The 25,887-nt window shown below is 53.2% G+C and overlaps 1 protein-coding gene across 1 annotated transcript in view; it reads left to right on the forward strand.

Moving 5' to 3' along the window:
- The window catches only part of LOC140387341 (glycine amidinotransferase, mitochondrial-like), a 102,026-nt gene that overhangs the window by 6,307 nt on the left and 69,832 nt on the right, over nucleotides 1-25,887 (forward strand). The window contains exons 2-3 of the mRNA XM_072470286.1: nucleotides 13,050-13,286; nucleotides 21,262-21,457. Coding sequence (XP_072326387.1) covers nucleotides 13,050-13,286; nucleotides 21,262-21,457 — 433 coding nt within the window. The remainder of the gene's footprint in view (nucleotides 1-13,049; nucleotides 13,287-21,261; nucleotides 21,458-25,887) is intronic.

A 25,887-nucleotide genomic window follows, 5' to 3' on the forward strand; every position in this document is an offset into this window, starting at 1 on the left:
GTGGCTTCTGTAAGACTGTGTTTGAGTAAAGGGGCAGAGGGGAGGGGTTTTCCGTCAGCGGGTACAAAACCTCGAGATTCCCATAGGGGGAGGAATTCGGTCAAACTGTTGCTGACATACAAGCTGTCTGAGTGTACGTCTGCAGGCGTTGGAAAAGTGTCCGGGTGATCAACTACATAAGCTATGTCTGCGAGTTCTGCTGCTTGCGAACCTAAGTGGCCGGGCAATTTTAAAGATACTTCTTCTAGTGGGCGTCCCTGTGAATCCTCCATATAAATCCCGCATCCAGTGATTCTTACACCATCCTCCACAGTGGAGGAGCCATCTACATAGGTTTTTACTGTGCCCCTTGTGTCTTGGGAACTTTGTGTCTCACAGCCTGCACATGGTAGCAGTGACTTGGGAACAAAGGGTCCTGTGTGGGTGGTATACCATCAATAATAGATGAGGAGTGATAAACGCAACTGAGGCTTTAATACACTAAACAGCAAGCCTCCTGTCTCTGGACCTGAACTGGGTCCGGAGGTGGAGACTTGCCACTTTTATACAGAAGCCCCAAGGGGAGGAGCCACAGGCGGAGCCAGCCTGGACAAGCCCAGGCATGTACAATACAGCACAGTGAATATAATACAACAAACACAATAACGTGGTTTACCACATTCACCCCCGGTTTAAAAAAAGTCTGGCGGGGGTGAAGTGGTGTTAAAGGTCAAGTCTGTTGGGGGCCTTGACCTTCCGCTGTGACCGCCTCAGTCCTGGCTGTGGTGTTGGTGCCGGCGTCGAGAGCTGCGCATCCGGGAGTGTGTGCCCCGGGACTGTCAGCCTGGACGGGAGCGAGACCCCAGAGGTGGAGCTCCTGGGGAAGGCAAACATGCGCTCATGAGGAGTCTGGTTAGTGGCCATACATGGAAGCGACCGCATGGAGTGGAGCGCATCAGGGAGGACCTCCTGCCAGCGGGAGACTGGGAGACTTTTCGACCGTAGGGCCATGAGGACGGCCTTCCAGACCATCGCATTCTCCCTCTCCACCTGTCCGTTTCCCCGGGGTTATAGCTGGTTGTCCTGCTAGAGGCGATGCCCTTGCTCAGCAGGAACTGACGCACATCGTCGCTCATAAAGGAAGAGCCCCGATCACTGTGGATATAGGCAGGGAACCCGAACAGGGTGAAAAGGCTGTGCAGGGCCTTGATGCTGGTGGCAGGGGTCATGTCAGAACAGGGGATGGCGAAGGGGAATCTGGAGTACTCCTCAACGATGTTGAGGAAGTACACGTTACGGTCAGTGGAGGGGAGGGGCCCTTTGAAGTCCATGCTGAGGTGCTCAAAAGGGCGGGAGGCCTTTAGCAGATGTGCTCTGTCTGGCCGATAGAAGTGCGGTTTGCACTCCGCGCAGACCTGGCAGTCCCTGGCACGGACCTGACCTCCTTGATGGAGTAGGGCAGGTTGCGAGCTTGATAAAGTGGAAAAAGCGGGTGACCCCCGGGTGACAGAGGTCGTTGTGGAGGGCCCTGAGTTGGTCTACTTGTGCGCTGGCACATGTACCGCGGGAGAGGGCATCTGGAGGCTCAATGGGCTTCCCGGGCCGATACAAGATGTCAAAGCTGTAGGTGGAGAGCTCGATCCTCCACCTCAGGATCTTGTTGTTCTTGATTTTGCCCCGCTGTGTATTGTTAAACATGAAGGCTACCGACCGTTAGTCAGTGAGGAGAGTGAATCGCCTGCCGGCCAGGTAATGCCTCCAATGTCTCCCAGCTTCTACAACGGCCTGGGCCTCCTATTCGATGGAGGAGTGTCGAATTTCAGAGGCATGGAGGGTGCGGGAGAAGAAAGCCACGGGCCTGCCTGCCTGGTTGAGGGTGGCGGCCAGAGCAAAGTCCGACGCATTGCTCTCCACTTGGAAAGGGATGGACTCGTCCACCGCGTGCATCGCGGCTTTGGCGATGTCTGCTTTGATGCGATCGAAGGCCAGTCGGGCCTCAGTCGCCAGGGGAAACGTGGTGGACTTGATCAGTGGGCGGGCCTTGTCCGCATAGTTGGGGACCCACTGGGCATAGTAAGAGAAGAACCCCAGGCATCTCTTCAAGGCCTTGGGGCAGTGGGGGAGGGGGAGTTCCATGAGGGTGCACATGTGGTCGGGGTCGGGCCCTCGGACTCCGTGTTCCACGACGTAGCCGAGGATGGCCAGGCAGGTTGTGCGAAAGACGCATTTTTCTCTATTATAAGTTAGGTTCGGGAGTTTCGCGGTGTGGAGGAAGTGCGGCCGTGACCAGCAGAACCATGACGCATTGTCTAGGTACGGGAACGTGGCCCGCAGCCCGTACCTGTCAACTATTTGGTCCATTTTCCTTTGGAAGACCGAGACCCCATTGGTGACACTGAAGGGAACCCTGAGAAAGTGGCAGAGATGGCCGTCTGCCTCGAAGGCAGTGTATTGGTGGTCCTCCGGGCGGATAGGGAGCTGGTGGTACGCAGATTTCAAGTCGACTGCAGAGAAGACTCGATACTGCGCAATCTGATTGGCCATGTCAGATATGCGGGGAGGGGTACACATCGAGCTGCGTGTACCTGTTGATGGTCTGGCTATAATCGATGACCATCCGGTGCTTCTCCCCAGTCTTGACGACCACCACTTGGGCTCTCCAGGGGCTGTTACTAGCCTCAATGATCCCCTCTCGCAGGAGTCGCTGGACCTCCGACCTGATGAAGGCCCTGTCCCGGGCACTGTAGTGTCTGCTTCTGGTAGCGATGGGCTTACAGTCCGAGGTGAGGTTTGCGAAGAGGGAGGGTGGGGGGACCTGAAGGGTCGCGAGGCTACAGACGGTGAGGGGGGCAGGAGTCCATTGAACTTTAGGGTAAGTCTCTGGAGGTGGCACTGGAAGTCGGGCCTCAGTAATAGGGCAGCTCAGAGATGGGGGAGGACGTAGAGCCTAAGGTTGGTGAACTCTACGCCTTGCACAGTGAGGGTCGCGACACAGTACCCCCGGATCTCCACTGCGTGGGATCCGGAAGCCAGGGAGATTTTCTGGGTCGTGGGTAGGTTGGGGAGGTAACAGCGTCTTACCGTATCTGGGTGTATGAAGCTGACTGTGCTCCCGGAGTCGAAGAGGCAGGCCACCTCGAGCCCGTTAATCCGGTCATTGTAGATTTCTCGAGGTGGTGCGGCCAGGACTGGTCCAGCGTGACAGAGGTGAGTGTCGGAAGGCGGTCAGCGGTAGCGGCGGCCAGCGTACTGTCGGGCGAGCTGGGGTTCCCGGGAGGCAGCAGGGGTGTCCCAAGATGGCCGCCCCCATGGGTCACACGTGGCGGGTGAGGTGCAGGATGGCGGCCCCTGTGGGTCACACGTGGCGGCTGAGATTAAAGATGGCGCCGCCCACGGGTCGCACATGGCGGGTGGCGTGGCAGCTGGGGGTGGCCCCGACAGGCAGCAGGCAGTGCTGCTGGGCCTAGAAAATGTAGGGGGGGGGGGGTCGGGCCTGGCAGGCTTTTGCGAAGTGGCCCTTCTTCCCATAGCCGTTACAAGTCTTCCCAAGAGCCGGTGCAGACTCGATGGGCTGAATGGCCTCCTTCTGCACTGTAAATTCTATGATGAGTCGCGTTCCGTGCCGGGCAGCGTTGTCGGGGGTGATTATTCTGGCCGCAGAAATAGCACTTCGGGCCTCCGGCCTTGGCAGGCCGGTGCGCAGCACAGGCTTGCGTCATCCCCAGGTCGGTTGATGGCTGCGCCCACGAGGCCCACGAGGGTGCCGCGCGGTTGGAGGTGTAGGCCCTCATGTTCTGGGAGGCCACCTCCAGTGAGTTGGAGAGTTGTACTGTCTCTGGGAGGCCAAGTGTCCCCCCTTCTAATAAATGCTGGCGGATATAGTTTGAGTGCATGCCTGCGATATAGGCGTCCCTGATCAGCAGCTCCGCGTGCTGGATAGCCGATATCACCTGGCAGTCACAGTTCCGACAGAGGATGTGCAAGGCACGCAGGATTTCCTCACGGCGTTGGCGTCTCGTGGCCAGGAGGTGCCGAGCGTATACCTGGTTGCCGGATTTCACGTAATGTCCCTTTAGCCGCGTTATTGCCTCCGCGTACGAGGGGGCGTCCCTGAGAAGGTTAAAGACTCTTGGGCTCACCCGTGCGTGGAGGACCTGCTTCTTCTGGAGGTCCATGAAGTCTTTGTTGAAGGACGCGAGGTACGCCTCGAAGCAGCTTAGCCAGTGTTCAAAAGTCTCTGCAGCGTCAGCTGCTTGTGGGTCCAGTTCCAGGCGATCAGGCTTGAGTGAGGAGTTCATCTTGAGTGAAGAGCCCAGAGTCCATCTTTAGAAGTTTAGTGTATTAAATTGATACACCATCAATAATAGACGACGAGTGATAAACGTAACTGAGGCTTTAATACACTAAACAGCACGCCTCCTGTCTCTGGACCTGAACTGGGTCAAGAGGTGGAGACTTGCCACTTTTATACAGAAGCCCCAAGGGGAGGAGCCACAGGCGGAGCCAGCCTGGACAAACCCAGGCATGTACAATACAGCACAGTGAATATAATACAATAAACACAATAACGTGGTTTACCACAGCGGGGGTTGGCCGCAATTATCTGGCATTCATGTGGGGTCCCTGCATATTGCAAATTGCCTGCCAAGAATGTGTGGGTCTTGGTGCGTTTCACAGAGATGTCCCTGCCTTGTAGTCAGAGTGTCCAGCGAGCTGCTCTGATCTGGCTAACTGAACCATCTTTTAGCCTGCCGTCTAACAAAAGTAGAGTGGGGGTGTGCTCGGTCAAGATCGTGACTGGGTTGAGGTCTGTAACATAAGCAAAATACTGAACTGTCCAAAAGACAGCAAGCGAGTGTCGTTCACAGGCAGAAAATCCTTGTTCTACGGGGTCTAAAACTCCAGAAGCATAGGCTACCAGTCGTAATCGGTCATGGCGTTCCTGTAGGAGCACTGCTGATGGGGTTCACTCGGTGGTTGCTACTTCTATGGCGTAGGGCAAGTCAGGGTCGGGAACTTGTGAAGCGGGAGCTGTGCCTAGGGTGCGTTTTAAATCGTCGATGGCGTCTGTGTGCTGGGGAAGCCAGTTCCATGGGGTGTTCTTTTTCAGACGCCCTGAGAGTGGGGCGGTCTTGGTGGTAAAACCATCAATGTAATTCCTACAGTATCCCACTAAACTGAGGAATGAACGGAGTGCACTTGCATTACGGGGTAGGGGCAATTTCACAATCGAGTCAATTCGCTTCTGTTCAATTTATAGACTTGACATAAATTCTCCCAGCAAGTTTGTCCTATCTTTCTTGGACCTGACTCAGTATTTGCACAAAATTTGACCAAAGGGGCCATCCTTTCCCCTTTAAATACTTCCTCAATACATCCTCCCATACGGGGCACTGCTCTGATTTGTCGACTACTGCGACCTCTGGCTACTGCTGTGGATTCATCATTCTCTCTAACATCTGCGCTGCCATCTCTTCTCTACTTATAATTTGGAACAGGGGGAATAAGGAGTCGATCGAACAACGGGTCCGGCTTACGGTTATATTCCGGTTCACAATCCCTCTAGATTTGCATGCAAGTCTGACGAGTTTACCTGACCCTTCCCTGTTAGTTACGCATGCGCACTTCCAAAATTTGGTTATTTGGTCGAGATAAAACTTACTCTTGCGGTTCGTTCTCTTTTCCCAATTCAATTCAAAGCTGTGGACTCTCTATCGGAGTAACAAAGTCACTTCTAATCGAGGTCCCACCAGAGTCGCCAATAAATGTTGACTTTTTTATTTCTGTGTGAACCACCAGCTGTTTCTTATATTGACCGAATGACCACACAACCAGGATATTAGTTCAAAAGACAGTTTATGAGCAAACACACTATATGCAATGATTCATGTGGCTACGCACTAAAGTAAACCTAATAACTAAGATGACCTTTATTTAACTCCGGGGTGACCGGCTCTGTGCGGGAGATAAGGCCTTTACCTGTGTCCACGTGGGTCAGTTGGAAGTCGTCAGGTTCGTCTTGGCTGGGCTCGTCCTTCAGGTAGCGATCGCGGGTCCTTGAACTTGGTTGGTTGATGCGCTGCAATTGGTCTCACACAGGCCGGTCCAAAAGAGGCCGATCCCTAGTGCTCAGGGCTTCTTATCCTTCTCCTCTTTCGCGCCCTTTTGGGCGGTCCTAACTCCAAATCCAATGGATCGATAGGGTTTTGATCACCCTCATTGAAATGAAAATCACTTATTGTCACAAGTAGGCTTCAAATGAAGTTACTGTGAAAAGCCCCTAGTCGCCACAAATTCTGGCGCCTGTTCGGAGAGGCTGGTACGGGAATTGAACCGTGCTGCTGGCCTGCCTTGGTCTGCTTTCAAAGCCAGCGATTTAGCCCTGTGCTAAACAGCCCCGTGATCCTGGCCAATTAGGGGGCGGATACCTCGGTGGCCGGGTGGGTCCTAGCTGTCATTGTCCCAGGCACGTTGGCCTTTCCAAATAAGGGGAAGTGGCGCCGGTTAGTCCGCTACTGTTGCCGTTCCTTGATTCGAGTTCTGTTGTCCAGGGGGAAAGGGTGATTGACTTTTAATGGGTGCAAGTTTCGGGTCAGGTCCGGCTTTGTTGCACAATACACAGAGGCTGTGTACTTGTCTGTGTCCAAGTTGACCACAATTCCCATGGTCCTTTGCAGGTGGGCATTTTAGATGGCTACAGGCACAACGAGCTGGGCTCACACGGTTGCCTGTGGAAGCGGCTCTGTTCCATGGAGGTTGATCACAGCATGAGCTCTGAGCTTCACATCGTTCAACAATGTCTGACTCATGGCCAAAGTAACACCCTCCACCATGAGCTCTGAGCTTCACATCGTTCAACAATGTCTGACTCATGGCCAAAGTAACACCCTCCACCTGGGTGGTCCCTGTATGCAGGCTGGGAACTCCATCGCATGCCCCTGTTGTTTCATTGGGGGTGGGGTGGCGTGGGCGACGGGGTGGGGCCACACATTACACTCACCGGGGCTCAGCGTGCCATCATCCCTCATCCACAGTGGCACCTAAATCCCGCCCCAACCCCGCACACATCGGACAGAGCACAGAGGCAGCTTTCACAGGTGTTAGTGTGTTTAACAAGAGAAAATCTGTATATGTGCCCTAGCCCCTATAACTTATCTGTGCCCTGCACCCGTGTCAACTTACTAAGTGTCTACTTTTCTGGCCATACGGGCCCTGTGACTACATCTAGGTGTTTCCCCAGACGGTACAGCAGAAGTGAAGGTGGACTGCTGTGACTCCTGCCCTGTGACTAGGGTCCTCTTTGGCGGCCATTTCCTGGGGTGGCCCGGCCTGGATGGGCCAGGCTGTGCCTCGGACAACCGGGAATGCATGCTGCCACCCTGTTGTGCCCGCTGCCCACCAGATGCACTAGGGACGGTGGGGTGGGGGTGGGGGTGTGGGGGGGGGTCCGAGGAGCCGCGGTGTTCCGGGATCCCCCACTGCAAGGGGACCCAGAATGGGCCCCAGCACCTCCTCCTCCCTCGGGGTGCCCGATAGCCCCCGGGCTTTTCCATGGGGGGTGCAAGCGGATCCAACACCTGAGGTATCCCCGGCACCTGGCGCTGCCAGTCCTGGAGGCCCGCCCTGGTCTCAACTAGGGTCTGCAAGTTTGTAGCCATGAAGCTCAGGGAGTTGGCCATCCCTGCCTGGTCTGTGCGACGCCGGTCAGCACCTGGGCAATAGCGCCGATGCTTTCAGTGACGGCCTGCAGAGACTGGGCCATGGCCTGCAGAGACTGGGCCATGGCCTGCAGAGACTGGGCCATGGCCTGCAGAGACTGGGCCATGGCCTGCAGAGACTGGGCTATGGCCTGCAGAGACTGGGCTATGGCCTGAAGAGACTGGGCCATGGCCTGCAGAGACTGGGCCATGGCCTGCAGAGACTGGGCTATGGCCTGCTGAGACTGGGCTATGGCCTGCAGAGACTGGGCCATGGCCTGCAGAGACTGGGCTATGGCCTGCAGAGACTGGGCCATGGCCTGCAGAGACTGGGCTATGGCCTGCAGAGACTGGGCTATGGCCTGCAGAGACTGGGCCATGGCCTGCAGAGACTGGGCCATGGCCTGCAGAGACTGGGCTATGGCCTGCAGAGACTGGGCCATGGCCTGCAGAGACTGGGCTATGGCCTGCAGAGACTGGGCTATGGCCTGCAGAGACTGGGCCATGGCCTGCAGAGACTGGGCTATGGCCTGCAGAGACTGGGCCATGGCCTGCAGAGACTGGGCCATGGCGTTGAGCGCTGCTGCGATCTGCAGCTGGCTCCGGCTCATGGCTGCCTGTGAGTGGGCCGCCCTGTCCTGGGCCACGGAAGTCGCGTGCACAGAAAGCCCCAGGCCTTGGATACTCCTATCCATGCCCCACACCGTCGTCCCCATTGCCTCCACTACAGACCCCACCCGTGCGGTGTTGGCCTGGGCAGCACGCATGACCGGCACCACTTCCTGCTCCTGCATGGGGCAGCACACGGGTGGACTCCTCCACCTGCACGGGGCAGCACGGCAGCACAGTGGTCAGCCCAGTTGCTTCACAGCTCCAGGGTCCCAGGTTTCAATTCCGGCTTGGGTCACTGTCTGTGCGGAGTCTGCACGTTCTCCCCGTGTGTGCGTGGGTTTCCTCCGGGTGCTCCGGTTTCCTCCCACAGTCCAAAGATGTGCAGGTTAGGTGGATTGGCCATGATAAATTGCCCTTAGTGTCCAAAATTGCCCTTAAGTGTTGGGTGGGGTTACTGGGCTATGGGGATAGGGTGGAGGTGTGGGCTTAAGTGAGGTGCTCTTTCCAAGGGTCAGTGCAGACTCGAAGGGCCGAATGGCCTCCTTCTGCACTGTAAATTCTATGATTCTCACGTCCCTGGGTCCCTGACTGCATCGGGTCTCTGGGTGGGGGTGGAAATTCCAGGAGTCCGGGACCCACCTGGGCGGCAGCTGGTTGCTGGGGCACGTCTGCCCTTCGACCGTCCGGCTGCTGCTACCTCCACCTGCAGTGGGGTGAGGGGTGGGGCCAGGCAGGGCGGTGTGACATGTGTGGGGGGTAGGGGGGTTGGTGCCAGGGGCACAGTGCTGGGTACTCACCCTGGCTGCCCTCAGTAGGTCGTTCAGCTTCTTGCGACACTGCTCGCCTGTCCTGGATGCCAACCCGACGGTGCTGGCGGTCTCGCCCACCTCCCTCCACATACGCCGGACGATGTTAGCTGCGGTGCTGTGGCCGGATCTGAGGTACAGGGCCCCATTCCTCTGCAGCACGGCGCCCAGGAGCGCTTCGAGGTCACGCTCCCTGAACCTCGGGACTGCGCAGCAGGCGACCACCTTGATCCGTCGGCTGTGTGTGGGGTTTTGCGTCTATTTGAGTGCGCCGTGGCGACGCGATTGTGACGACCGTCTGGGGCCGACCCCCGCGTTTCCCGTGGCGCCCGTGCTGGCACCTTGTGGGCCGCAGTGTCACAGTTTCGGAGAATCACGCCCCCGTACATTTGAGTGGTTATTAATAATCATCGGGTTACAAAGCACAAATTGCCATTCATTCTTTTCCAAGTTATTCAGACACAGCAGCTAGTGTAAATACAGAGCTTTGCCAGACCTGCAATACTGTACGATTCTCAAATCGCCTGAACAGTAACATGTGGAATGGGTTCTGCTCTTACGCTCTGAACAGGTGCATTACTCAGCCACACTGCTTCTGTTGAAAGTGCAACATTCATGAATTGGATTGGATTTGTTTATTGTCACGTGTACCGAGGTACAATAAAAAGTATTTTTCTGCGAGCAGCTCAAACAGAACAAGAAGGGGAGTAGAGACAACCCCGGTAACTATAGACCAGTGAGCCTTACTTCTGTTGTGGGCAAAATCTTGGAAAGGTTTATAAGAGATAGGATGTATAATCATCTGGAAAGGAATAATTTGATTAGAGATAGTCAACACAGTTTTGTGAAGGGTAGGTCGTGCCTCACAAACCTTATTGAGTTCTTTGAGAAGGTGACCAAACAGGTGGATGAGGGTAAGGCAGTTGATGTGGTGTATATGGATTTCAGTAAAGCGTTTGATAAGGTTCCCCACGGTAGGCTACTGCAGAAAATACGGAGGCATGGGATTCAGGGAGATTTAGCAGTTTGGATCAGAAATTGGGTAGCTGGAAGAAGACAAAGGGTGGTGGTTGATGGGAAGTGTTCAGATTGGAGTCCAGTTACTAGTGGTGTACCACAAAGATCTGTTTTGGGGCCACTGCTGTTTGTCATTTTTATAAATGACCTGGAGGAGGGCGTAGAAGGATGGGTGAGTAAATTTGCAGATGACACTAAAGTCGGTGGAGTTGTGGACAGTGCGGAAGGATGTTACAAGTTACAGAGGGACATAGATAAGCTGCAGCGCTGGGCTGAGAGGTGGCAAATGGAGTTTAATGCAGAAAAGTGTGAGGTGATTCATTTTGGAAGGAATAACAGGAAGACTGAGTACTGGGCTAATGGTAATATTCTTGGCAGTGTGGATGAGCAGAGAGATCTCGGTGTCCATGTACATAGATCCCTGAAAGTTGCCACTCAGGTTGAGAGGGTTGTTAAGAAGGCGTACGGTGTGTTAGCTTTTATTGGTAGAGGGATTGAGTTTCGGAGCCATGAGGTCATGTTGCAGCTGTACAAAACTCTGGTGCGGCCGCATTTGGAGTATTGCGTGCAATTCTGGTCGCCGCATTATAGGAAGGATGTGGAAGCATTGGAAAGGTGCAGATGAGATTTACCAGGATGTTGCCTGGTATGGAGGGAAGATCTCGTGAGGAAAGGCTGAGGGACTTGAGGCTGTTTTCGTTAGAGAGAAGAAGGTTAAGAGGTGACTTAATTGAGGCATACAAGATGATCAGAGGATTGGATAGGGTGGACAGTGGGAGCCTTTTTCCTCGGATGGTGATATCTAGCACGAGGGGACATAGCTTTAAATTGAGGGGAGATAGATATAAGACAGATGTCAGAGGTAGGTTCTTTACTCAGAGAGTAGTAAGGGCGTGGAATGCCCTGCCTGCAACAGTAGTGGACTCGCCAACGCTAAGGGCATTCAAATGGTCATTGGATAGACATATGGACGATAAGGGAATAGTGTAGATGGGCTTTAGAGTGGTTTCACAGGTCGGCGCAACATCGAGGGCCGAAGGGCCTGTACTGCGCTGTAATGTTCTGTGTTCTATTTAGTACATAGAAAGAAAATGCGTAATAGGGCAACATAGTCACCAGCATCAGGTGAAGCATACAGGGCTGTAGTATTAATCAGATCATTGTATCAAATAAACATTTTCTGGTTGTATTTATTGCTGAAATTACATTCTGGTGCTCGTAAATACCCAACCCAGTTCAGCAACATGATGCATTGTTCTCCTGGTGCTGAGCGTCTCCAATCTAATCTTTCACCAACCTTCCACAAAGCCACTTCCACTCATCAACCCTTTTCCTGACTTTAATGTGAGCTGTAGGTACAGGTCTTGGACCCTCTGCTATCTTAGCCAAGACTTCATTCTTTACGTGTGAATCTAGATGATGAGAATGATGGACAATTAAACCCTATTGACTCTTGCTCTTGTACAGCTCCGGACGATGTCCATTTGAGAGGGTTTATAGGATAGTGACCAGGAGCGGGAGTCAGAGCTAATTTTATTTCCCCTCCCTAATCTAGAAGTTGTTATAAATTCTAAACCTATGGATAACTCAAATTAATAACCAAAAAAGTCTGTTTAAAATTGGTTATGAAATGTGAAAATAAAATCAAACTTTTCAGGGCAGTTAAGCTGGATCCTGGCTCCCGGTTCACATCGAGAGTTATTAATACCATTGGGTAGCAGCTGATAAATGCACATCTACTGTGTCAATTGTCCTTTGATCTTGGGTCTTTCCAACACCTGATTTGATGCCAAAGAATTCATTCCTAGATGCAGTTCCTAGAATCAACGTTATGACACCGAGAAGGGGTCATTGTATCAGTGCTGCTCACAAAAGGGGCAACTTGCCCAATCCCACTTTCTACTCTGCGTCAACAGTCTGCAGCTAACTAGTCCAATCCGACCCAATCCATGCTTTCAGGCAGTGAGATCTGGATTCACAACTCCCTCTGTTTAATAAGACATGGATAGGCCACAGAGAGGGTTCTAAAAACATTTTACAACAAGATTACTCCACGAGGCTCGGTTACACCTCACCAGGTCCTCTCTCCTTTTTGGTTGGCCGCACACTAGCTGACCTTTTATACCAGTACTGGTAAGTTACCCCACCTATAGTGGAGGGAGCTCGCAGTCTCGATGAGCACGGGGACACAGTCACCCCAGCCGGATGTGTCCCGTGCAGGTTACTACACTCTGCATGAAATAAACACTCCTCAACTCCCATCTGCTCCTTCTCCCGATGATTTTAAATCTATTATTGACCTCTTTGCTAAAGGAAGTAGCCATTTTATCCAGGCTGGACACTTCACCTGGCACATGACCTAATGTCAGCTCCCACATCTAAATGATCAGACTCGGCAGACTGTCAATGCTGTAAGTATGTGTCAATGTAAAGATCGCTCAACCACAAAATACACAAATGTTTGCAATATTTTAGTGAGCTAAGGATTGGCAATATATAATGTTTGCAGATGATTATAGTCACCGACCTCTCGATTCTCCTGTGTCTTCAGGAGTTAATCTGCTGAGCAATTAGGGAGAAACGTCACAGAGCATTAAACATCCCACTGAGTTTTTCATGATAATATTGGGTGAAAGACTATCATCCAATGGGATAATGAAGAGTCGGCTTGCTTTCCAGATGGGAGCTGTGAGGATGGGGGTGTTGGTGGGAGGGCGGGGGTATTTGGGATGTCATGTCAGCTGCTGACCCTCCCTCAGTGTGACTCTCTGTTCATGCATTGCAATCTCATCATTCCTACCCTTGTTGTCCCCCAGCCTCCTCCAATTTTCAACAATGGATGCTTGCCATTGCCAGAAAACTCAATCCCAGATTGAAATTTTCCTCAACATCTTCTCCGCCTCGGACATTTTCTGATGGTTTCTCTTGTTTCTTTCAGATTGGTCGCACTGTTGCCGGGTGGGTGCGAAAAGCTTTCCAAAGCACTCGGGCTGCTGTTGCTGCTACAGCCAGCGAGAGGTCCTCTGTTGCAGATGATAATCACAAGGACAAGGCTACTGATGCCCTTACTGAAGAGTGTCCTGTCTGCTCCTACAATGAGTGGGACACTCTGGAAGAAGTGATTGTTGGGAGACCAGAGAATGCATGTGTGCCCCCTTTCACACTGGAAATAAAGGTATAATTCTTGTCCTAAAGGTGTATCTCTACTTTACACCAATGGTATCCAGTAGAATATACAATTATAACACCTTGCTTTAAAAATGCTCACTATACCAGCCTGCTGATATTCCATTATATTCCATTGAAGTTTAACCTATTTGATTTATTGATCAGATTAGTAACATAAACAAAATGAGTTTGCACCTGATAATGCTGATGTTGAATCTTGTGGTAGTGTTAACAAAGAACATTAGACTTTGTTTTACAACAAAACTATTTATTACTAACACTACTCTAAAGGATTACTATAATGTTGAAGATTAATACAGTTGGAAATAATGGTGTAATGCTAACTTACACGAAGATAGTACAGAGCTACTCTAATATGTGACTGCTATCAACTCCTTACTCACACCTTGTCCTGGAACACATGGTGCGTCCGGCTCACGTGCCTCCTCCTCCTCCGCTAACATCCCCACATCCACCTTCCACTGTGGCCGCTGGGACTTTCCTTTGCTCACCTGCAAGTCCACCCAGTGCGGGGCCTGGTCTGACACCACTGTTGCTGAATATTCAGCATTCACCTCCTCAGCCAGCAACGTTTTGTCCAGGAATACACAGCTCCTTTGCCATAGCTGATACCTTCCCAGACCTGGGACTCGACCGGTCCAACCCTGGATGCGGGACCGTATTGAAATCCCCCCCATAATCAGTCGATGTGAATCTAGGTCTGGGATCTTCCCCAGTACCCGTCTCACAAACTCCACATCACCCCAGTTCGGGGCATATATATTTACCAATACCACGGCCATTCCCTCCAGCTTCCCACTAACCATAACGTACCTACGCCCCGGGACTGCTTCTATATTCCCCACCTCGAATGCCACCCGTTTATTGACCAGGATTGCCACCCCCCTTGTTTTAAAGTCTAACCCCAAATGGAACACCTGCCCAACCCATCCCTTCCTTAACCTGATCTGGTCCCCCACTTTCAGATGTGTCTCCTGCAATATGGCCACATCCGCCTTCAGTTGCCTCAAGTGCGCGAACACACGGGCCCTTTTGACCGGCCCATTCAGTCCCCGAATGTTCCACATGACCAGCCTGGTCGGGGGGCACACCGCCCCCTTCCCCTGCTGATCAACCATAACCTCTCCTGGGCCAGTCTGCAGCCCATGTCCCGCACCTCCCCCGGCACGCCCTCGGGCAGCTACCGTCATCAACCCCCCTCCTCCTCCACTTCGAAAGTCCCCCCCCCCCCCCCCCGTCAGCAGTGTAATCACCCCCCCATCCCCACTCCCCCTGCCACCCCCCCCCCCACTTCGATCTTCAGCTCACCCCCCCACCTTGCTTCCATGAACTAGCCCGCCCAGCTAACCTGGTAGCCCCCGCCCCTGGCGCGTAGCATCTTACCCCCCCACTGATTCCCCTCCCCCCGCTCTTAGTGCAAATAGTCAAAACAAAGGCAAGAAGTCAAAACAAACAAACAATCTCTCCTAAGGTCCGAACACAAAGTCGCCCCCTCATCCCTTAACAAAGCACAGTACCGGCCTACCCCCAACCAGAACCCAAAAACAGAGAGGAAAACGAAAAGAAATCCACACAACAAAAATGTAAAGTTTTTCACAATATAGTTCAGTTCTCTTCAATCCAAGTTCAAGTTCCTCCTTGTCGTGCCAGTCCATTCTCCTTCATAAAGTCTGCTGCCTCCTCCGCCGGCCCCCACAGGTCATCCATATGCGGGCCGGGTACAGTTGCCCGAAGTTTACGCACTTCTTGTACAGGGCTGACTTGACCTTATTAAAGCTCGCCCTCCTCTTCGCCAGTTCTGACCCCAGGTCCTGCTACACCCTAATCTCAGCGTCCCCCCAGGTGCATCGCCTCGTCTGCCTGGTTCACCTCATGATGCGTTCCTTGTCCAGGAAGCGATGCAATCGTACCACCATCGCCCTCGGCGGCTCACACCCCCTGGGGCTTGCGCATCAGTGCCCTGTGGGCCCGATCCATCTCCAAAGGCCTGTCGAACACGCCTTCCCCAAGCAACGTCTGCAGCATCTTCCCAACATACGCACCAGGGTCCGATCCTCCTCTTCTCTCCAGCAGACTCCCGATCCGCATGTTCTGCCTCCGAGAACGGTTCTCCAGGTCCTCCATTTTCTCCAGCAGTCACGACTGCGGGTCACGCATCAGCCATCTCTCTGCTGCCATCGAGGTGGACTGTTCCTCCTGCTCCCCCGCATGCTCCTCCAGCCTCTGGATCGCCTGACCTTGGGCCGGCAATTTCGTCTCCACGCGGTCAACCACCGCCTTGATCGAGTCCACCGCCCGGGCCAGGTTCTCCAAACTTTCCTTCCTTCATTCAGGAAGCTCACCAACTGGTCCATCGATCACTGAGCTGGCCGAGCCAGACCCTGCACATCCGCCATCTCTGCGTGCGTTGCCTGCTTCTCGCTTGCCTCAACCAACTAGTTCACTTTTTTCCGGGCACTTCTGGGCCGCAGCTCCATACACTAGGGGATCACTCTCTTCTGCTTTCACTTCTGCACCTTTTTCTTCCAAAATTCCTGCGGCAATCCAGCGTAAAGACAACCATGAGCCAAACATGCATCCGCTCACTTCATGGCTGCCACCGGGAGTGGGCTTCTAGTCATTAACAAAAGGGTTTATTGATGAAAGGTAATTAAATAACAGTCACAGAACACTATACAACACGTCTTTACTCTTTAGCTCCCTCGTCCACACTGCCCAGGGCCCCGCACAAACTCCCCATTGGCTGGGGTTTGCATGCCCCTGAACAATTGGCCCTGAGGCAGTCAAATGGTCAATGGAGCTCCCTCCCAACCCCCCCCCCACCCCTTTTCTGTGCTCTCTCCAAAGCCTCCACGTCCTTCTGGTAGCGCAGTGACCAGAACTGGACACAGTATTCCAAACATGACCTAGCCAAAATCGAGGCACGAGCAGTTTAACCAGCCCCCTCTGGTGGAGAGTTCCAGATCTGGCCCAAATATGGCGAGCATAGCATTAACCCTCATTTGCATTCATTTTACTGTCACCATCGAGTTTGAAGTCTAATGCAACGGCCTCCCGGGAATTAACCGACTCCCCAGCGGGAAGTCACGCGGGCGACGTTTAATGCTCTTTTTAAAAACGTGAAGCCGACGCAATGTCTGCTGAGGGGGAACGGAGGTGAGGGGCCATTTCCCCTTCCGGCTGGTAGCTCAAGGGTGCTGGAGCTGCTGCCTCGAGGGGAGGGGGGTGGTGGTCTTGGTGAAGACCAACTGATTTTTCACAGTGCTCAGCAAAGGTTTATACCAACAAAAAGGAAGGACGGTAATAAGAGAGAAAATCGACCGTGGATATCTAAGGAAATAAGGGAGTATCAAATTGAAGGAAAAAAAAAAAAAGTGGCAAAGATCAGTGGGAGACTAGAGGATTGGGAAATCTTTAGGGGGCAACAGAAAGCTACTAAAAAAGCTATAAAGAAGAGTAAGATAGATTATGAGAGTAAACTTGCTCAGAATATAAAAACAGATAGGAAAAGTTTCTACAAATACATAAAACAAAAAAGAGTGGCTCAGGTAAATATTGGTCCTTTAGAGGATGAGAAGGGAGATTTAATAATGGGAGATGAGGAAATGGCTGAGGAACTGAACAGGTTTTTTGGGTCAGTCTTCACAGTGGAAGACACAAATAACATGCCAGTGACTGATGGAAATGAGGCTATGACAGGTGAGGACCTTGAAAGGATTGTTATCACCAAGGAGGTAGTGATGGGCAAGCTAATGGGGCTAAAGGTAGACAAGTCTCCTGGACCTGATGGAATGCATCCCAGAGTGCTAAAAGAGATGGCTAGGGAAATTGCAAATGCACTACTGATAATTTACCAAAAATCACTAGACTCTGGGGTGGTCCCGGCGGATTGGAAATTAGCAAACATGACACCACTGTTTAAAAAAGGAGGTAGGCAGAAAGCGGGTAATTATAGGCCAGTTCGCTTAACTTCGGTAGTAGGGAAGATGCTGGAATCTATCATCAAGGAAGAAATAGCGAGGCAGCTGGATGGAAATTGTCCCATTGGACAGACGCAGCATGGGCTTATAAAGGGCAGGTCGTGCCTAACTAATTTAGTGGAATTTTTTGAGGACATTAACAGTGCGGTAGATAATGGGGAGCCAATGGATGTGGTATATCTGGATTTCCAGAAAGCCTTTGACAAGGTGCCACACAAAAGGTTGTTGCATAAGATAAAGATGCATGGCATTAAGGGGAAAGTAGTAGCATGGATAGAGGATTGGTTAATTAATAGAAAGCTAAGAGTGGGGATTAATGGGTGTTTCTCTGGTTGGCAATCAGTAGCTAGTGGTGTCCCTCAGGGATCAGTGTTGGGCCCACAACTGTTCACAATTTACATAGATGATTTGGAGTTGGGGACCAAGGGCAATGTGTCCAAGTTTGCAGACGACACTAAGATAAGTGGTAAAGCAAAAAGTGCAGAGGATACTGGAAGTCTGCAGAGGGATTTGGATAGGCTAAGTGAATGGGCTAGGGTCTGGCAGATGGAATACAATGTTGACAAATGTGAGGTTATCCATTTTGGTAGGAATAACAGCAAAAGGGATTATTATTTAAATGATAAAATATTAAAACATGCTGCTGTGCAGAGAGACCTGGGTGTGCTAGTGCATGAGTCGCAAAAAGTTGGTTTTCAGGTGCAACAGGTGATTAAGAAGGCAAATGGAATTTTGTCCTTCATTGCTAGACGGATGGAGTTTAAGACTAGAGAGGTTCTGCTGCAATTGTATAAGGTGTTAGTGAGGCCACACCTGGAGTATTGTGTTCAGTTTTGGTCTCCTTACTTGAGAAAGGACGTACTGGCACTGGAGGGTGTGCAGAGGAGATTCACTAGGTTAATCCCAGAGCTGAAGGGGTTGGATTACGAGGAGAGGTTGAGTAGACTGGGACTGTACTCGTTGGAATTTAGAAGGATGAGGGGGGATCTTATAGAAACATATAAGATTATGAAGGGAATAAATAGGATAGATGCGGGCAGGTTGTTTCCACTGGCGGGTGAAAGCAGAACTAGGGGGCATAGCCTCAAAATAAGGGGAAGTAGATTTAGGACTGAGTTTCGGAGGAACTTCTTCACCCAAAGGGGTGTGAATCTATGGAATTCCTTGCCCAGTGAAGCAGTAGAGGCTCCTTCATTCAATGTTTTTAAGATAAAGATAGATAGTTTTTTGAAGAATAAAGGGATTAAGGGTTATGGAGTTCGGGCCGGAAAGTGGAGCTGAGTCCACAAAAGATCAGCCATGATCTCATTGAATGGTGGAGCAGGCTCGAGGGGCCAGATGGCCTACTCCTGCTCCTAGTTCTTATGTTCTTATGTAAGAGGGGCTAGTCTTGCTTGGGGGGTCTGAAACATTGCAGATCGGGGGTTGCCCCTGAGCCGGGGGACAAGGACGGGTGGGGGGGTGGATGTTTCATATGCCAGGCCTTGAAACCATCTTTAAATATCGCGGATCCCCATAACAGGGGTAACTACAGCTGCTGCCTGTCTGTCCTACTCAACACATCCAAGACTGAGCCCTGCTCTTTGCTGTATGCTGAAGGTAACTTTAACACCCTTTGACTGTGAGCAGCCTCTAGCTTCACAAATGAAGGCTATTTCAAATGGGGGGGGGGCTTTGTTAGTTGTGAGAGCACTTTACAGTTCTCGAGTAGTGCTGGAGGTTGTGTTTGCTGATTGCCGCTGCTGGTGGGAAGGTCGTGTGTTTGTTTGCTGCCACCCCTTCTGCTTCTGTGGCCTGGAGTAAGGAAAGGGAGGCTGTAAGATGACCAGCTGCCTGCGCTGGAGAGGGAGTGCTCTTTCTCTCTTCTGATGTGCTCTGTGTTGGTGTGACTTTCCACTGTTGAGAGTCTCTTGCTGGGAGCTGCAGGAGGGGGAGAGAGAGGCGGATTGATCCAAATTAGCAACTTGATGAAGGTGTTGAAGAAATGTTCTTCCAGATTGCTGCCGACCTTATTATAATGTTGACTGTTTAATGTTTAAAGTGTGTTTGGTTTCCTTTGTAGCTCTGTATTTGTATCAATGTTCTGTAGCAAAAAGGTACTTGTGTGTGTGGCACAGTGCCTTTTCCTTGTCAGTTAATGGTTAATGTGATATACGGACTGTGAAGTTGTTTGTTTTCATATTTTTTATATAAAGGTACTGTTGATTATTTAATAAACAAAATATTACTCAAGTGGCTTCTCAAGGGCACATGGGCCATGTCTCAGACGATGATTATTGCGTTGCGTTTCAATCAAACTTTGATTCCTGAACAGTTTCCCTGGACTCTCGAAGCGTCCGCACCATCGAGATTAATTGTCTTTAGCGAATACCCGTTCAGTTTAAAAATACAGATTGTGGTAATTCTTCAAATCATAATACACAGTATAAAATTACAGATTGATTTAAACAAAAGAAAAATATCAAAGGCAGCAGCAAGACATAGATTTCAAAAAGTGATAGATTGATTCCAGAATGGATTTTACCATCCCGACAATTGATTTTTAAGGAGATCATTATCTTAAAGTTTGCCTTCTTTACAGTTGTGATTGGCTTCAACTAATTTATAATTCACTCAATTCGACCCAACTGTCTGTCTGTCAATTTAAGAGATAAATGTTTGGGTGTGATTTTGTAATTTTCCATACCCTGGCTTGCCAATTCTGCCTCTAACATTAATTAGATTAACACAGTTTTCAAAAAGTCATTATGACCCTGACTGACTGGTGCCGTGGAAGCGGATCTGTCCAGGCCTGGGCAGGCATCTGCCTACAATGAAGTATTTTGTCACTGGCCTTGGATTCTGGCCAGTCTCAAACAACTTGCAAAATATGAACATTTAAAGTCTTATCTGATTAATTCTCAGCTAGTCAGCTTTGTCTCACTCTCATGAATATGATTTACTCTTAATGATTTCTTAATTAAACCTTTTATCTACCTCGTCTATTGCGAACCAGAAAATCTGATTTCTATCAACTCCAACGAGTACAGCCCCAGAGTCCTCAATCTATGGAATTCCTTGCCCAGTGAAGCAGTAGAGGCTCCTTCATTCAATATTGTGAAAAGTTGTGGTCCCAGCACCGACCCCTGAGGCACACCACTAGTCACCGGCTGCCATCCTGAAAAAGACCCCTTTATCCCCACTCTGCCTTCTGCCAGACAGCCAATCCTCTATCCATGCCAGGACCTTACCCTCAACACCATGGGCTCTTAACTTATTTTACATCTCCTGTGCGGCACCTTGTCAAAGGCCTTCTGGAAATCTAATTGTCCACTGGTTCTCCTTTGTCTAACTTCCTTGTTACCTCCTCATAGAACTCTAACAGATTTGTCAGACATAACCTCCCTTTGACAAAGCCGTGCTGACTCAGTCCTATTTTACCATGCACTTCCAACTACTCCGCAATCTCATCTTTATTAACAGACTCTTAATTCTTACAAATGACCAAAGTCAGGCTAACCTGCCGATAATTTCCCATCTTCTGCCTCCCTCCCTTCTTAAACAGCGGTGTTACATTAGCCACCTTCCAGTCCTCTGGTGCCCTTCCTGCCACCAGTGATTTCTGAAAGATCATCACCAATGCCTCCACAAGGGTGTTTTCCTTCAAACCCTGGCACCGTCGTCAACAAGATAGGATCTCGATTCAATATCTTAACAGAAGGCTCTTCAAGCAATAGGATAAAGAACAAAGAACAATACAGCACAGGGTCAGGCCCTTCGGCCCTCCCAGCCTGTACCGGTCATGGTACGACCTTTAGCCAAAACCCAAAAGAATAAAGAACACTTTGCTCGCGAAGTGCTAGTGAGGGTCACACCCACCACTCTGACCTAGAAGCAAATGTATCAAATTAATCCAACTGATCTTTAAATGAAAAGACCAGCTTGACTCCACCTTGTTCATGTGCACGAGGACCACGCTCTGATTTGTCATTTCTTTTCCAGGCCAACACCTCCGAGAAGAATTGGCCATTTTACCTGCAGCACGGAGGCCACCGCTTTCCTGAGGAACATTTGAAGAAAGTTGTTGCAGAAATAGACGAGATGTGTAATGTTCTCCGTGGGGAAGGAGTCACTGTCAGACACCCAGACCTCATTGACTGGTCTGCATATTATAAAACACCAGACTTTGCATCGACAGGTAAATAAAAGTTCTGATTTCCGTGGAACATTTTCTGTAATAATGAGTGATTAATCCAAATAAAAACATATATTTGGTCAATATGGACAGTGGCCTGACTGGAACAGACGATGCATTTACTATTTTATTTAGGTCATCTGATCATTGGCTCTGGGTAAAGTCCCGCCTTTCTTCTAAATTAGCCCCTCCTTTCCTGAAGATCCTGCCTCTTTCTCTGGAAGAACCAATCGCAATTTTCTCCCACCACTGGGCTGTTTCTCAGTGAGCACCACTTGACCAAGAGATGGAATCTCTGGAGTTTACCCTGTTCAAACCTGGGGCGAAATTCTCCATTATCGGCGGAAAGTCCGCCGATCGGCGCAAAAAACGGCGCAAATCCCACTTGCGTCACGTCATAAAAATGGACCGATAGTCTGCGGCCCGAAATGGGCTAGCAGCGACGTAACGGGATCCGCGCTTGCGCAGTGGTTCACGCCGTGCAGCGTCATACGCGCTGCACGGCGTGACGGCTCATAAGGCCGCGCAGCTCCCCCCCACCCGACCGCAACACCCGACCGCAACACCCGACTGGATGGCTGGCCGTCGCTCAGCCCCGAGGTTCGAGTCACGCGATGTGGAGGCGCTCCTGGACGCGGTGGAGCAGAGGAGGGATGCCCTGTATCCCGGGCACGGCCGCAGAGTTGCCCCACGCCACAGCCGGCGTCTGTGGAGGGAGGTGGCAGAGGCCGTCACCGCTGTGGCCCTAACACCACGGACAGGCACCCAGTGCCACAAGAAGGTGAACGACCTCGTCAGAGCAGGCAGGGTGAGCCTCCCCATATCCCCCATATCCCCCCTCCCCCAAATCCCCCCTCCCCCATATCCCCCCCCTCCCCCATATCCCCCTCCCCCATATCCCCCATATCCCCCCTCCCCCATATCCCCCATATCCCCCCTCCCCCATATCCCCCATATTCCCCCCTCCCCCATATCCCCCTCCCCCATATCCCCCCTCCCCATATCCCCCATATCCCCCCTCCCCCATATCCCCCCTCCCCCATATCCCCCCTCCCCCATATTCCCCATATCCCCCCCTCCCCCATATCCCCCTCCCCATATCCCCCCTCCCCCATATCCCCCCCTCCCCCATATCCCCCCTCCCCATATCCCCCTCCCCCATATCCCCCATATCCCCCTCCCCCATATCCCCCATATCCCCCCTCCCCCATATCCCCCATATTCCCCCCTCCCCCATATCCCCCCTCCCCCATATCATCCCCTCCCCCATATCCCCTATCCCCCATATCCCCCCTCCCCCATATCCCCCTCCCCCATATCCCCCCTCCCCCATATCCCCCCTCCCCCATATCCCCCCTCCCCCATATCCCCCCTCCCCATATCCCCCTCCCCATATCCCCCATATCCCCCCTCCCCATATCCCCCCTCCCCTATATCCCCCCTCCCCCATATCCCCCCTCCCCCATATCCCCCCTCCCCCATATCCCCCCTCCCCCATATCCCCCATATTCCCCCCTCCCCCATATCCCCCCTCCCCCATATCCCCCATATCCCCCCTCCCCCATATCCCCCATATCCCCCCTCCCCCATATCCCCCCTCCCCATATCCCCCCTCCCCCATATTCCCCATATCCCCCCTCCCCATATCCCCCCTCCCCCATATCCCCCCCTCCCCCATATCCCCCCTCCCCCATATCCCCCTCCCCCATATCCCCCCTCCCCCATATCCCCCCTCCCCCATATCCCCCATATCCCCCCTCCCCCATATCCCCCATATCCCCCCTCCCCCATATCCCCCTCCCCATATCCCCCCTCCCCCATATCCCCCCTCCCCATATCCCCCCTCCCCCATATCCCCCCTCCCCATATCCCCCTCCCCCATATCCCCCATATCCCCCCTCCCCTATATCCCCCCTCCCCCATATCCCCCCTCCCCCATATCCCCCCTCCCCCATATCCCCCCTCCCCCATATCCCCCATATTCCCCCCTCCCCCATATCCCCCCTCCCCCATATCCCCCATATCCCCCCTCCCCCATATCCCCCATATCCCCCCTCCCCCATATCCCCCCTCCCCATATCCCCCCTCCCCCATATTCCCCATATCCCCCCTCCCCATATCCCCCCTCCCCATATCCCCCCTCCCCCATATCCCCCCTCCCCCATATCCCCCTCCCCCATATCCCCCCTCCCCCATATCCCCCCTCCCCATATCCCCCCCTCCCCATATCCCCCCCTCCCCCATATCCCCCCTCCCCCATATCCCCCCTCCCCCATATTCCCCATATCCCCCCTCCCCATATCCCCCCTCCCCCATATCCCCCCTCCCCCATATCCCCCATATCCCCCCCTCCCCCATATCCCGCCCTCCCCCATATCCCCCCTCCCCCATATCCGCCATATCCCCCCCTCCCCCATATCCCCCTCCCCCATATCCCCCCTCTCCCATATCCCCCCTCCCCCATATCCCCCATATCCCCAAGTGAATCCAGCCCTAACCTTAACCTCTGCAATGCACGCGCAACCGATGGCGTGCATTCATATACCTGCCTAACACTGTTGCCTTTTACCCCTGCCACCACCCCCCCCGCCCCCCCCCCCCAGGAGAAGCGCGCACACAACAATAGGGAGCATGTGAGGACTGGAGGAGGGCCCGCTGATGAGAGGCCACTGACCGTACACGAGGAAAGGGCCCTGGAACTGGCTGGCGGACCTGAGGACCGGGAGGTTGCTGATGCAGAGGTCGGGGCCCCACGAGCAAGTGAGCCACCAACAGCCCGTCCCCATATCCCCCTTCCCCTATATCCCCCTCCCCCGTATCACCTGATCACTGCCTGATGTCTAACCATGCATGCTTCATTGTGTATCGCAGGACCAAACGTCCAGGCACCCATCCCCGCAGATGCAGACCGCCCGCAGGATGCCCCTCGGAGACCACGGGAGACGGAGAGACCTGGAGCAACAGGGAGACGACACCCCCGTCACGTGCGGGAGCGACCACCCAGCGATGAGGGGGGCAGCCACAGGCCCCCGTCACATCCGGGCCAGGACACCACTACCCAGGACACCACTATCCAGGACACCCCTACCCGGGACACCACTACCCAGGACACCCCGACCCGGGACACCACTACCCAGGACACCCCTACCCAGGACACCCCTACCCGGGACACCACTACCCGGGACAGCACTACCCGGGACAGCACGACCCGGGACAGCACTACCCGGGACAGCACTACCCAGGACACCCCTACCCGGGAAGACGAAATACCGGACAGTGACTCAGAGTGGATGGGTGGAGACGAACCCCCACCCCAAAGTGCCATGGACTCAGAGTGGGACGAAGAGCACGACACAACGCCACTGCTGTCACCAACACCCTCCACCATCGCAGAAACACTCACCACGGTTGGGCACTTTAGTGATGAGGCGTCTGGTACACTCACTGGTGCGCACAACACAGCCGTCCCGGTACAGCAGGTGGAGGTAGGAGCAGCAGAGGGACCGGGCGGTTGGAGGGCAGCCCAGGCCAAGCGAACATCTGCCGCCCAGATGGATCCCGGGTTCCTGCAGTTACCACACCCACACATAGATCCGATGCAACCACCGACACGGAGACGAGCGAATAGGGTGACGGGTGGCTTGCGGCGGCTGCGGTCGCAGGTGGAGGAGTCCACCCGCGTCCAGGAGCTGGGAGTGGTCCCGGTCATGCGTGCCACCCAGGCTGACACCGCACGGGTGGCGTCCGCGGTGGAGGCAATGGGTGCGACGGTGTCAGACATGGGGAACGGTTTGCGAGGCCTGGGGCCTTCCGTGCAGGCGGCGTCTGTGGCCCAGGAAATGGCTGCCCTCTCACAGGAGGCCATGAGCCAGTGCCAGCGCCAGATGGCAGAGGCGCTCAACGCCATAGCCCAGTCTCAGCAGGCCATGGCCCAGTCTCAGCAGGCCATGGCCCAGTCTCAGCAGGCCATAGCCCAGTCTCTGCAGGCCATGGCCCAGTCTCTGCAGGCCATGGCCCAGTCTCAGCAGGCCATCGCTGAGGGCATCGGCGCCAGTGGCCATGTGCGAGCTGGCGTCGCACTGTCGCAGACAGGGTTCGACAACCCCCTGGGCTCCATGGCTGCAAACCTGCAGACCCCTGTCGATACCAGCACGGGCCTCCAGGACTGGCAGCGCCAGATGTCGGGGGCGCGTCGGATGGCCAGTCCGTTCGCATCCCCCACCCATGTAGAGGCCTGGGGGCCATCGGGCACCCCGAGGGAGGAGGAGGTGGTGTGGTCCGTCCCGGCTCCCTCTGTAGGGGAGGTCCCGGTACACCGCGACACCTCGGACTCCCCCCCTTCCGTCCCAGGTGCATCGGGTGGGCAACGGGCAGGACAGGCTGGCAGCTCGCCATCCCAGTCGCCCGGGCCGCAGCCTGGCCCATCTAGGCCA

Source organism: Scyliorhinus torazame, chromosome 12 (assembly GCF_047496885.1).
Source record: "Scyliorhinus torazame isolate Kashiwa2021f chromosome 12, sScyTor2.1, whole genome shotgun sequence".
In the NCBI taxonomy this organism is placed as follows: domain Eukaryota; kingdom Metazoa; phylum Chordata; class Chondrichthyes; order Carcharhiniformes; family Scyliorhinidae; genus Scyliorhinus; species Scyliorhinus torazame.